We start from the raw sequence: 14,595 nt of genomic DNA on the forward strand, positions 1-14,595 counted from the left end.
CTCATAGTCTATAATAAAATCAAAATTCTTCATTTCATTCTAACATGCTTTTAAGAAAATAAATTTTGCAATTCTATATTTCTAACATAGTAAGGTTTCACTTTGAAGAAAAGAACATTAAATTCAGAATGTATTCAATAGAGAGAGTTTCTAAGCTTGAGTAAACTAAAAAAATCTAACTAAAGATTAATTCTTAAACTAGAAGAGGCAAAATTGGTTTTGATCCATGTTCCTTTATGTTTTTATGTTAATCCTTTTAATAAATAATATTACTTGTCTAAAGCAGGAAGTACCTTTCTAAATACATCTCTGAAGGCTTTTTTAACTTGCTGGTTCCTCAGAGTATAAATGAATGGGTTCAACAGGGGAGAAACTGAAGTATGGAGCACAGCTACTCCTTTGCTTAAAGTGTTTCTTTCATTTGCTGATGGCTTTATGTAGATGAATATACAACTACCATAAGTGATGGTTATAACAATCATGTGAGAAGAGCAGGTAGAAAAAGCTTTTTTCTTTTGGTGAGCTGAAGGGAATTTTAGGATTGTCTTGATGATGTAAGAGTAAGAAAGGATTACTAATAACAATGTGACAATAAGGGTTATCACAGCTAAGAAAAAAGTAATCAGTTCCACTATGTGTGTGTCTGAGCACGAAAGTTGCAGGACAGGAGAAATGTCACAAATGAAACCGTCAATTATATTTGAAGCACAGAAATCCAAATGAAGAATCAAAATCAATAAAATGAAACTGACCAGGAATCCAGTTGCCCAAGAACTGAGTACAAGCTGATAACAAACTCTGCTGCTCATGATGGACATATAATGCAAAGGTTTGCAGATGGCAACATAGCGGTCATAGGACATAGCCGTCAAAAGGAAAAATTCTGTAGCACCCAAGAATATGTAAAAAAATAACTGGGACATACAACCATCATAGGAAATGGTCTTTTCCCTGGTTACAATGGTGATTAGGAATCTGGGGATGCAAGCACTTGTGAATGAAATTTCCAGAAAAGAGAAACTTCGGAGGAAGAAATACATTGGGGTCATGAGATGGGAATCAAGTAGACAGAGGGCAATGATGGTTAAGTTTCCTATCATGCTCAACATATAATTCAGAAATAGAAAGAAAAAAATTACAATCTGTAACTGAGAATTATCTGTCAGTCCCAGAAGGATAAACTCTATCTGCGCTGTATGATTCTCCATTTCTCTTCTGAGATTTCAAATTCTAGAAATAAAAAGATACAAAAATAAGAAACTACATGAGTAGCTTTATAACCAGGGAATAATAAATAAAAGCATCCATATTCACAAACAGACCCATTTATAAGGTAATGCTCCATGATTTTTGAAGATATGATACAGAACTGTGCAATAGAAACTACTTTAAAAACCACCATTGAAGTCAACTCAGTTTTTGAAATTGACCAGCAAAACCCAAAATAGTCGCGTGTGTTTTATCCTTACTAAAAAACTTCCAGTCATTTGTAACTAATTTCAAATGTTTCATTTGAGAAATAAGTTAGATAAAACATTGGTTTGAGATTCAAATGTAATCCATTCATTTTTTATTATTAATTTCATCAAAATAAAATTATACCAGTATATAATGAATTAAGATCTATAGTTAAATTCTAAAAAGTTTTGATTTCATATTTAAGTGACATTTGCTTAGTGCCCCATTGTAGCCTCTTGCAACTTCTCTATGAACTACAGATGAATACATAAGAAATTACCAAAAAAATGACATAAGAAAAAATAAATACTAGATGGATCTAAAAAATTAACACAATATAAAGCAGATATGGCCACATTTAGAAAAAAATAATAATCTATTCAGGATTTCAAAATTTTGCACATGTAACTTAGACCATAAAAGTAAAAGAGAAAATACAGAAAATGCATTGCATTTCTTCACAATCTCCACCCATTTAGAATATCCAGAATCTAAACTTTCTTTCCAGGTGAAGCTCTCTGACAGTGAAAAATCAGTTTTCTTGTCACATTGCCTGTGTCCTCATGCCCCCAGCAATCACTCATATAATTCATCAGAGACTATTAATCCAAGGAAGTATTAGCCAAAGAAAAGCGTGTCATGATTTGAATGGGACTATTTTATGTTTTTAATTAGAGGTTTTTAGAATCTTGGATGGCAAATAATGAAAACAGAGTGCATAATGGAGCCGAAGCAAAGCAATGTTGGGAGCCTGTTAGGAATTAGAAACAATTTAAAACTGTACTAATTCACACAAAATCCAGCTATGTATCTGAGAAACAAAAACATTAATGGCTAATGAGACAAAAAAAATTCACTATCAAGGTTAAAAGTTTGGATATGTCTTTTATTGTTTAAGAATGAAATTTTAAAGTTAAGTTCACACACACACACACAAAATAAAACATAAGAAACAGTGTAAGTGAGATTTATTCTGGGGACGCAACCAATAAACATGATATATCACATAAACAAAGTGAAGGACAAAAAACATTTGATCATATCAATAGATGCAGAAAACATATTCTACAAAATACAGCACCCATTTCATTTTTGTAAAAACTTTCAGCAAGGTAGGAGTCAGGGGAACATACCTCAATGGAATAAAGGCCATATATGAAAAACCTAAAGCCAACATCATTCTCAATGGGCAAAACTAAAGTTTTTCACTTAAGAACAAGACAGGGCCGTCAGCTTTCACCACTCTTGTTTAGCATAGTACTAGAAGTCCAAACCACAGTGATCAGATAAGAAGAAAAAAATAAAAGGCATCCAAATTGAAAAGGCAAAAGTAAAACTGTCGTAATATTGTACATAGAAAATACTAAAGATTCCATCAAAAAACTATTAGTTTTGATAAATGAGTCCGGCAAAGTAGCAGGATACAAAATCAACACCAAGAAATCTATGGTATTTTTATGCACCGATAATGAACTCTCAGAAAGAGAAACAAGAACAACACCACTAACCATTGCAACAACAAACAAAAATAAGAAACCTAGGAATAAACTTAACTGAGAAAGTAAAAGACCTGTATTTGGAAAACTATAGGACATTGAAAAAAATAGAGGAAGATGCAAATAAATGGAATAATATATGTGTTCATGGATTAAAAAAATTAACATCATTAAAATGTCCATACTACCCAAAGCAATCTATAGATTCAATGCAATTCCCATTAAAATGCCACTGGCATATTTTACAGATCTAGAACAGATATTTCAAAACTTTATATAGAACCAAAAAAGACACCAAATAGCTTCAGCAATCTTGAGAAAGAACAAAGTTGGAGGGATCACAATACCAGATATCAAACTATACTACAAAGCCATTGTAATCAAAACAACCTGATATTGGCAAAAGAACAGGCATATAAATCAATGGACCAGAACAGAGAACCCAGAAATCAACCCACACCATGTTCTATTAATATTTGACAAAGGAGGCAAGAACATACAATGGAGGGCAGACAGTCTCTTCAATAAATGGTGTTGGGAAAATTCAACAGGTGCATGCAAAAAAGGAAAGAAAGAAGAAAGAAAGAAGAAGAAAGGAAGAAGAAGAAAGAAAGAAAGAAAGAAAGAAAGAAAGAAAGAAAGAAAGAAAGAAAGGAAGGAAGAAAGAAAGAAAAGAAACGAAAAGAAATTAGACCACCAATTTACACCATACACAAGAATAAACGCAAAGTGGATAAAATGCATAAATGTAAGTCAGGAAACCATAAAAAGAACCCTAGAAAAAACATAGGCAATAAAATCTCAGACATCCCACATGCCAGAATTTTTGTGGAAACATCTCCTGGGCAGAGAAACAATGGAAAAAAATAAACAAATGGGACTACATCAAAAAGCTTCTGCACAGCAAAAGAAACCATTCTCAAAATGCAAAGGAAACCCACTGTATGGGAGAATATATTCATCAATGATACATCTGATAAGTGGTTAGTTTCCAAAATATATATAATTTCCAAAAACATATTAATTTCTAACTCAAAAAAAGGAAGACAGCCTAATTAAAAATGGGCAAAATACCAAATGAATATGCATTTCTCTAAAAAGAACATACAGATGGCCAGTAGACATATGAAAAAATGCTCAATGTCACAAGTAATCAGAGAAAAGCAAATTAAAATAACAATGAGGTATCATCTCACACCTGCCAGAATGACTACCATCCATAAATTAAAAAACAAGTTCTGACCAGGATGTGGGGAAATGAGAATCCTATTACACTGTGGGTAGGAATGCAGACTGGTGCAGCCACTGTGGAAAACAGTATAGAATTTCCTCAAAAAATTAAAAATGGAACTGCTGTTTCACCGAGTGATACCACTTCTGAGAATATATCCTAAGAATCCTGAAACACCAATCAGAAAGGACTATGTGGTTGGACATTCATAATTAACTAAATTCTAGCACCCATATGTTCATAGCAGCACAATTTATAATAGCTAAGATCTGAAAACAGCCCAAGTGCCCATCAGTAGATGAGTGGATAAAAAAGATGTGGTGCATTAACACAATGGAATACTATCTATAATAGTAAAAGTATAATATGCTAATTAGACCGGAGATTCGAACAACCTTCTGGACATCATTTCAGACATCCTTCAGGATGAAGCCATGGCAGCGGAAGCCAAGGCAGAGGTGGTTAGGGGTGATGAGGCAGGCAGGCGAGCAGTTAGGGATGATCAGGCAGGCAGGCAGGCAGGTGAGCAGTTAGGAGCCAGCAGTCCTGGGTTGCAAGAGTTGCAGGTCAGGCTGAGGGGGCCCCCCCCACATGTGCACAAATTTCATGCATAGGGCCTCTAGTATATATACCAGTATAAAAACCTAATATGCAAAGTGTGCCCTTAGGAGTTCGACTGACCAGGAGTTCGATCTCTCGCTATGACGTGGGCAGATCACCACGGTGCGGTGCGAAATGAAGGAAGGCCCTAGCCAGCAGCCAGCAGCCTGGGAAGGGAGGCCCCGGGCAGCTTTTGCAGCTGCTAGGGACCCTACCTGTGCATGAATTTCGTGCACTGGGTCTCTAGTAAAGCTATAAAAAAGAAGGATATCTTACCCTTTGAGATAGCATACAGGGACCTAGAAAGTATTATGCTAATTGAAATAATCCAGTCAGAGAATGACAAGAATCACATGATCTCACTCATGTATGGAATCTAATGAACGAAATAAACTAGTGAACAAAAAAGATACAGAGATATAGACGCATGGAACAGACTGAGGAATCCAGAGGAAAGGGGGTTGTGTGTGTGGCGGGGGGAGGGCATGAAGAGACTAACCAAAGAATTTATTTGCATATACGCATAGCCCATGGACAGAATCAATAGTGTAGTGGAGGACTCAGGTGGGGCAGGAGCACAGGGGGAAAATGGGAGACATCTGTAATGCATCAATAAAAATAAATATATAAAAATAGAAACAGTGTTAAATGACTAAGTTAAGAGTTTTAGAAACAAAGAGAGATATATTTGCAAATTTTACTTTATCACTTATTACTAGTTATATGGTCTTGAGAAAGTTAATTTCCTTGTTTTAAAATTTCACCTACAAAAAATAGATAAAATACTTTTGATCTAAATTATAAGGATTAAATGAGATGTGCATAGAATACACTAATGATTACTAACTGCTTAATAATCAGTGAAGAGATCAGTACACATAAAAACCATAAATGTGTAGTAATATTGTAGAGGATGTCATTTCATACTTTAACATCCTTAAAGTAATACTAATATTTCTGAGAATAGAAGTACTATGTAGGAGGGCATTAATAATTAACTAAATTCAAGCAGATTTTTTTTTACTGGAATCAGACCGACACAAGGGTGCTGATGAACCCTATTGTTCAATAAAATTCTAAAATTTCTAACCAATTAAACAAGATTAGAAAGAGAAATTATAAATTATAAAATTCAGGTAAACACTTGATTGGTAAATAAAGTAGACTTACTTTCTATTGATTTTATTGGGGCCTTAAAATATCCAAGTAACAAATTGAAACTATTATAACAATAATATAGTTAGTTCAGTAATGTGAACAGACTAAATAAATTCCTAAGGAGGAATAAAATGTTTAGAATATAATGGAAAATTTACCTTTCTCAAAAAGCAATTCAACATCCATCTTAGACTTAAGCTATATGTCATGACATACTTTCAGAGTAAAAAATAGAAAACAGTCTAAATAGTTAAAAATAAACAATTCTTCAAATAATTTTACTCATTCAGATAATTACATTTTTAAATAAGGACATTGATGAATATGTATTCTTATTAAATATTCTAGAAATATTTTAGATGTAAAATTACAAAAATATTTATACAGATTGACCCCATTTTATAATGTCTAATATGATACATGCAGATATGATTTCTGCAAATACATAAAAATAGTAATAATACTGTCAGTGGGATATTAAATCATAGTTCATTTATATTTTTCATAAAAATTTATTCATTCTTAAATAACATCTTACCAAAAGACATTATCCAATAAAACATGTTTTTTCAACTTCTCTAATTTATAAAAACTGTTAATGAATTCAGAACACTGATTGCCAAATATTTTATAGCCATATTTTCAAATAAAATAAATCCAGTGACACATTTAATTTTCTTCTGGAACTGAGGAAAATCTTTGTTACCAATTTGCAAAATAGATAAACTATTTCCAAAAAACTTAGAACATAAGCACTGATACAGGTCAACAATAATCATCATATAGCATAAAATGTTTTCATTTAAATAAAAAATATTTAAATTACATTCCTTCTTACTAATTAAATTCTGCCAATGACTTTCTTTGCTTGTTTTAAAGTTTTTCTTCCTTTTATTATTAAGAACATAATATTTTCCCTTCTACATGATTTAGCCCATCACTTCAAACATGAATTCACAAACCCACATTATTTAGACTAACAATTTTATATTTCTTCTCTTATTTTAATTTTCCAGTGTATTACATCTGGACTGTTGATGGAAATGGTAGGTCTAGAGAATCATAGAATCAAAATCTCTCTTCCTGGATATCATCTTCTTTTGGCCTGCTCATTTTTAATATGTCCTCGCTCTAACTTCCACTCTTTCTGCTAAACACATCGAGCATTCCTGAAGATGCAATGTTGGTACCAAAGCAATTTCAAACCACAAAGCAGATATTTGTTCTGCAACCAGTGAAGATTTGGCAATCGATAATTATCAGTGATAAGTTGTCATTGCTCAAAGAGTTGATTAAAAATAGCACTTTCAGGCCTGGACAAGTCTCTCTCTCTCTCTCTCTCCCCCCCCCCACCCCTTTTTCTCTGTCTCTGAAATCAATCAATAAAAAATATAATTTTTTTCTGAATTAGTACTTTCAAAAAATGTATCTTTTCTATTTTTAAAAATGTAGCAAAATATGTGAAGGCAATTCTCCAGGAAAAAATATCCTCCAACCTCGTCATTTTTTATAGACTTCTAGGGTCATTCAGGCATTTTTGATAGAGAGCAGTAAAACAATCACCATTCTCTCCACCATCCTAAAGTGCATTGTCTGGTTTAAACACTAATGTATGAGAAATGCAGGTGCAAGTGCATAAATCAAAAACACATGTTCTTGCACTGATTTATAAAATAGCAAATAAAAATAATTAATGTTTTATTCAAAAAGGAATAATAAAGTATCATCTTCAAATCACTGATATTTATTTGTATGAACTTACATGGTATTTGTAATTACTCTTAAATTTTTGAAAGAAAAGTGACAGCACTATTTTACTTACCATTAGCAGTATATGTTGATTATCTTTTTCTTTTTTCTAGATTACATGAGCAAGGATCAACTATAGTGAAAGGCAAACATATATATTGGAAAATAATATTTAACTTTGTAGGTAGGAAAATTAATGTAAAATAATTTCTCAAGTTAATTCAAATCACAGACCTAAAGTGTGACTATTGTAATAATGCTATCATTCTTCACTATCATATATATAACTGAAAATATGGTAATATCTATGCCTTGAATAGTAAAGATTTCTGATAAACTCCTCTTTTTTGATACCCAAATAATTTGTAAGATGTGTGTCTGACTAATCCCCCTTTGCTAACATTCATAAAAATTGTCATAGCTGAGATGGTTAGCTTGAAACTTGGGAAATATTTGCAGGTTTCAGATTATTTAAGAGGAATGAATGCTGCTCTATACTAGTAAGAAATCTAAAGGGATAGTGCCGTGGTCAGCAAATTGCGGCTCACGAGCCACATGCAGCTTTTTGGCCCCTTGAGTGTGGCTCTTCCCAAGCCTTAGGAGTACCCTAATTAAGTTAATAACAATGTACCTATCTATATAGTTTAAGTTTAAAAAATTTGGCTCTCAAAAGAAATTTCAATCGTTGTACTGTTGATATTTGGCTCTGTTGACTAATGAGTTTGCCGATAGTGTCTCTAAGGAGAAAGAATATTCAGGTGAAAAAATATTCAGTAGAGCCTATGCCAGTTGGCCTTTGTTTTTATCATTAATTGTTAAAAGCTTATTGTTTTGAGAATGATGACATAAAATATCATTAGGTATAGATGATAGATGACAAACTCATTTATATGATTCTGTGACATTTAAAAATATTCATTTTAAGACAATCATGTAGACACTGCAAACTAACAGACTATTTTGAAACATAAGAAATATATATGGGCCAAGATACCAAGATAATTAATTCCTTTATTTGGGGGGGGGGAATCCGTCTATATGTAAATCTCTGACTAAGAGAACAGCATGTGGGTCCTAACACAAATATTACTTCTATCTATTTTTTAAAAAGCAACTGTATTCAATATTAAGAAAAAATAGAACTCCGAATACTACTATGATTTAAGAAAGAATATTTTCTTCAGCAATTTGAGAATGTGCACCTAAGATCAACAACCATCTTGAAATATTACTAATTATATAACACCTATCATGTATTGAACATTTACTATGCATAAAGTATTATGCTAATTGCTGTACATACATTATTCAATTTATCATCATAATAGGCAAAACACACAATTATGAACTCTTTTGCTATTGAAAAAACTGAGAATTGGGAAAATTATTTCACTTGCTCACACTCATGATAAAATTTATAAATTACGGAGACGAGATTGCAATCAGATCTTTAACAAGTGTCGTTTGTTAATCATTAAATTATTCATTGAATTAAGTAAATAGGTGGTTAGATGACAGGTTAATGATTGATATATAGACAGATAGATAAATAGGATAAGATAATGATGATAGATAGATACAAATAAATTTTCAGCAATTTTCAACCTTTCTCATCTCATGGCACACATAAACTAATTACTAAAATTCTGTGGCACACCAAGAAGTATAATTTTTACTGGTCAGACAAAAAAACTTCACATAGTGTGTGCATCATTCATAGTACTCAGGGAATAATTCTGATTTGATTTTGTGTAAATTTTAACATTGGGCGAATTAATAAACATATTAATGATGAGAACTAAGAATCTCACTGTAGAAAAAAAGGGGGGAATCAAATATGAATGAAAGAATTCAGTGTTAGATTAGAATTAGAAGCAGCAATGTAAACTAATGAATTTTTTTATTTTAAGAGCTACCATTTATTATGCCAATACTTCATTAAATTAATTTTTTCTGACTTTTATTTAATGTATTGGAGTGACATCTATAATAATAAAAGCATAGTATGCTAATTAGACCAGACACCCGAATGACCTTCCAGACATCCTTCCAGACGAAGCCACGGTGGCCGGGGCTCAGGCAGAGACAGGGGCAATCAGGTAGGCAGGCGAGCAGTTAAGGGCGATCATACAGGCAGGCAGAGTGGTTAGGGGCAATCAGGCAGGCAGGAGAGCAGTTAGGAGCCAACAGTCCTGGATTGATGAGGGTGCAGGCCAGGCTGAGGGGACTCCCCTCCGTGTACAGATTTCGTGCACTGGGGCTCTAGTTGGTTAATAAAATTATATAGGTTTCATGTGTACAGTTTTATAAATGCACCATCTATGTCTGTGGGCCATCTATGCTTTCCTCCCGTCTCATCTCCCGGTTTATTCCCGGTTCCTAGTTTTAGATGTTTTAATGCATGGATCTCTCAGGCATGGCTCTGTATTGAGCAGGGATTTCTTTGTTGAATTATAGTTGGTTAACTTGTTGAAATTTCAGGGGGAGACGCCAAGGGGTTCTCTCATGTTGCCATTCCTCTGATGTCACTGTTTGTTTTCTTGTTTGTGCATTTATTGCTTTCAGTTATATAACCCATATATAAGTAAAATCATATGGTTCTTGGCCTTTTCTGTCTGAATTATTTGGCTTAGCATAATATTCTCAATATCCATCCATCTTGTTACAAATGGCAACATGGATATCACATCTTCTATATCCAATCATCTATCAAAGGACACTTTGGTTGCTTCCAGGTGTTGGCCACCGTGAATATACGTTTGCTTATTTTTTATAAAGAACACTATTGGCCCAGTGCACAAAATTCATTCACGGAGGAGGGGGGTCCCTCAGCCCAGCCTACACCCTCTGCAGTCGGGGACCCCTTGCAGGATGTCCTAAACCAGCAGTCAGACATCCCTCTCTCAATCTGGGACCGCTGGCTCCGGTATTTTGTGGAAGAGCCACACTCAAGGGGCCAAAGAGCTGCATGTGGCTCGCGAGCTGCAGTTTGCCGACCACTGCCTAGCTCTTCAAAAGCAGGTTGAGTTTTGAGGTCTGTTGCAATGGACACAAACAATAGTGTGGTGTAGGCATGGGGAGGGGGTGGGTACAGAGAGGAAGGGGTCAATTGGGGGGAAAGAGAGGGACATCTGTAACACTTTTAACAAAGATAAATTTAAAATTTTTTTCAAAAAAAATCATAGGAGTTAATTTGGAACACAGATGGGCTTCTAAAATAAGCAACAAAATGGTCATGGTATTCCTCCACATGTGTCCTTCTTTTTCTCCTCTAGGGACATTCCCGGTCATCCAACTTCCTTAGAGAATGGAAAGTGAAGAGGAGTTACCAAGACTTGGAGAAGCATTCCCTTTTATCTATTTCCCTTTAGCAGACAGCTTATTTCAAAGGACATTGTGGGATGATAATGGTTTTCAGTGATTGGAATTTCAGAATATGGTTTATCCTGATTTTCCCACTGGTCAATCTCAGGGAGAGATTCCTCAGAGAATATGAATACCAAGGTGTAGGACTAGGGAAGAGAACGCAAGCTATGACTCAAGGACACCAGAGTTGCTACTAAATCACATCAGCAAAGAGAAATGAACTAAGGATGCATGCAATAGTATGGGTACACCTCAAAAACATTATGCTTCTTAAATTTGATTAAACTGATAGAAACAAAATGGGTCAGGCATTTTTAATTTGAAAATAGTTTAAAATATATAGAAAGATTCCCAACCCCATATGTAAATAAATTATACCTAAATTTCTTTCATGGGTTACTATCATTTGTAGGCCTAATACTGCAATACAATATAAACAATTTTAATCAAAGCCTGGAGTTCAATTATTTCTACACCAAACAATAACTAATAATGTTACAAACACGATATGCTCAATCACTGTAACTCTCCTTTTCACATTTTATATCTCTGATTACAGAACCCTTGGAATCTTTTATTTCCTTATTCAACCTTCAAGTTTCAGTATAAATAACTTTTTGAAAGGTTACCATGATCCTTAAAATTATTTAACTTTTCTCTCTTTTTCATCACAATAGCAATTATTGCATGTTATAATTATCAGATTTTGAGTTTTCTCTCACAATTTAGCTGAGAAAATACTTAAGAGCAATGCTTAGCAATTAGCACACACATGTTGAAATAATTAACCACGTATATCTTGCAAGGTTTAGTTTTTGAAGGCATTCAGTACATGAAAGTATCATTTATGGGGAGATATATTTCTAGTCAAAGATGGAATTTAATATCTAAATTGGAGAAGGCAGTTTACCACTAAAGAGTAAAAAGATCTATTCAGAAAGAACAGAGAGAAGTACAGAGACCAGGAAGACTTAGTAAGCCTAATATGGTATAAATCATTGAGGGAAGAAATGGCATAGCTATGAATGAATGAACTGAACATTGTTTTCAATTTTCCCATTCATGTTTCGACAACATATTACTTACACCCCAATTTCGTCTCATTGTTTTCAAAATAACAAAACCTTTGAAGCATATCCTTGAGAGCTTCTTTCACCTGCTGGTTCCTCAGAGTGTAAATGAAGGGGTTTAGTAAGGGAGCAACAGAAGTATTGAGCACAGCTACGCCTTTAGTTAAAGACACCCGTTCCCTTGCTGAAGGTTTCATGTACATAAAGATGCAACTCCCATAAGTAATAGAGACAACAACCATGTGTGAGGAACAGGTGGAAAAGGCCTTTTTTCGCTGTTGAACAGAAGGGAATTTTAGAATGGTTTTGATGATGTACACGTAGGAGAGGACCACTAACAACAAAGTGATGACAAGTGTCACCACAGCTAAGACAAAGGCCATCAATTCTATGAAATGCGTATCTGTACAAGAGATCTGCAATAAGGGAGAAGTGTCACAGAGGAAGTGATCAATCCTTTTGGAGGCACAGAAATCCAGCTTGAGTCCCAAGACCAAAGGGGGAAATATGATTAGGAATCCAGATATCCAAGAGCTGAGTACAAGCTGACAGCACACTTTTCTGTTCATAATGATGGGGTAATGCAGCGGTTTGCAGATGGCAACATAGCGGTCATAGGACATGGCAGCCAGAAGGTAAAATTCTGTAACTCCTAATAAAATAAAAAAGAACAATTGAGTTGCACAAGCACTGTAGGAAATTGTTTTGTCTCCAGTCAGAATGCTTATTAAGAATCGTGGAATGCAGATGGTTGTGAATGAAATCTCTAAGAAGGAGAAATTTCGGAGGAAGAAATACATTGGAGTCTTGAGACGGGGATCCAGCATGGTGAGGAGGATGATAATTAAGTTCCCCGTCAGGCTCAAGATGTAGTTGAAAAATAGAAACAGGAAAATCACAATTTGCAACAGAGGGTCACCTGTCAGTCCAAGCAAAATGAACTCTATTTCTGTTGACTTGTTCATTTCTTTTTTGTTTTCCTATCAAAGCTAGAAAAAAAAATTTTAAGCACAAGTGAGAAAACAGGTTTCTTTATTCTCAGCCATAGAATGTTTCACAGTCAGAAACTTGTCAATGTGTAAATATTTTCACAAATCTACTTTGAGTTCATCAAAATGAATATGTCCTCTAAAGTCAGTCATATTTATAAAAATGCTATTTTCCTTTGACAAGATTGAAATAAGTCTTACTGTGGTTTATCAGTCATTCAAACTTTATCTCCACAATTTAACATTGATCTATATCATCTTCCAAAGACTTTACCCTAATAGACTATTTAAATAGTTTAGATATTCTATTTTCTGAAATTAGCAAATATTTTAAGTAATTTTATTCCTTTTACTCATCACTAAGTTCCATTTTATATGTCCTTTCTTTTATTTTTTGTAGCATTTCCTTTACATTTTTTTCAACTCCATCTGCTTGCCTATTTATACATTTTATCCATGGCCTTTAGATTCAACACTTAGAAAATTCCCAGTAAATCAGTAACAATTATTCAAATCTGGATGACTTGGGAAATAAACAAACAGAAAAACTGAAATAAGTCTTCCTATATTTTAATCTATTTTTACCTTATTCAATTATAATAGTTTTATATTACCTTCTTTATGGTTGTGCAGATTACATTAAGAAGCTGTAGCTTTGCTTGCATATAAAATGATCTTAAGCACAGTCACAGTTCTTTTCACTGACTAGTGTTATAACCATATCCCATAGTTACTAATTACAATTTGTTTTCTGTTAATTATATCATTTGTAGTAGAGCAAGACTCTTTGTCTTAGCCAATTTTCAGAATTTCCAGATGATATTCAAAAGTCTTTCTTCTTCCCCCATGTTTTAAAAACATAAACTATAATAGAAAAAATCAAATGTCACATAAGTACTTTTATTTCTTATCAACTAAGTTTATTCAAATATATTCCTCTACTTTTCTAGATAACCTGATATTATTTTATTCATACATATTCTTTTTAAAGTTACTAAATCCCTAGAATCTTTGTGTTAAACATATCTGAATTCTTGCCACCACTTTTAATCTGTTTATTGTTTGTGAATAATGTTAGTCATTGCATTTCCACATAAATATTTTCTATTTGATTGTTCCTTAAGTTTTTCTATTAATCACTTTTTTCATTAAAATATAAGTCTACATTTCTTATTCATTGCCTGTGGAATTTTATGACATGGTAGGCAAACTATAAGTAGTAAAGACATTATTTCATCATTTTCTAGTTTTAATAATCTTCTGAGTTTTGTTAAACACACCAATTGTTTTTAAATTTGAACTAGATGTAAATATTTTGTTAGATTTCCTCAAAAAGTGAAAAATAGCTCCTTCTAATTTATCTAATGCAGTTAAAGTTCATAGGGTTAGATAAAGAAAATAAATTAGTCATTTATCTATGAAAATACATGTTACATATATATATATTTATAGCAAAATTTTATAGAAGTTTTTATTTC

At 33.4% G+C, this 14,595-nt stretch overlaps 2 protein-coding genes across 2 annotated transcripts; both read right to left on the reverse strand.

Annotated features, from left to right (window-relative positions):
* Positions 1-269: 269 nt before the first annotated feature.
* Positions 270-1,208, reverse strand: LOC102255866 (olfactory receptor 6C70-like). The gene has a single exon (XM_005863503.1). It carries the CDS (start codon positions 1,206-1,208, stop codon positions 270-272), a length of 939 nt encoding a protein of 312 aa, XP_005863565.1.
* A 10,928-nt stretch (positions 1,209-12,136) lies between these two features.
* On the reverse strand, positions 12,137-13,093 carry LOC102256172 (olfactory receptor 6C6). Its single transcript, XM_005863504.1, has one exon. The coding sequence runs from the start codon at positions 13,091-13,093 to the stop codon at positions 12,137-12,139; it is 957 nt and encodes a 318-aa protein (XP_005863566.1).
* Positions 13,094-14,595: the final 1,502 nt, after the last annotated feature.

This window comes from Myotis brandtii, unplaced genomic scaffold (genome assembly GCF_000412655.1).
Source record: "Myotis brandtii unplaced genomic scaffold, ASM41265v1 scaffold1791, whole genome shotgun sequence".
Taxonomy (NCBI): domain Eukaryota; kingdom Metazoa; phylum Chordata; class Mammalia; order Chiroptera; family Vespertilionidae; genus Myotis; species Myotis brandtii.

Excerpts from the sequence above, each read along its gene's own strand:
- LOC102255866 (XM_005863503.1), bottom strand. The coding sequence starts at position 1,208 with ATGGAGAATCATACAGCGCAGATAGAGTTTATCCTTCTGGGACTGACA.
- LOC102256172 (XM_005863504.1), bottom strand. The coding sequence starts at position 13,093 with ATGAACAAGTCAACAGAAATAGAGTTCATTTTGCTTGGACTGACAGGT.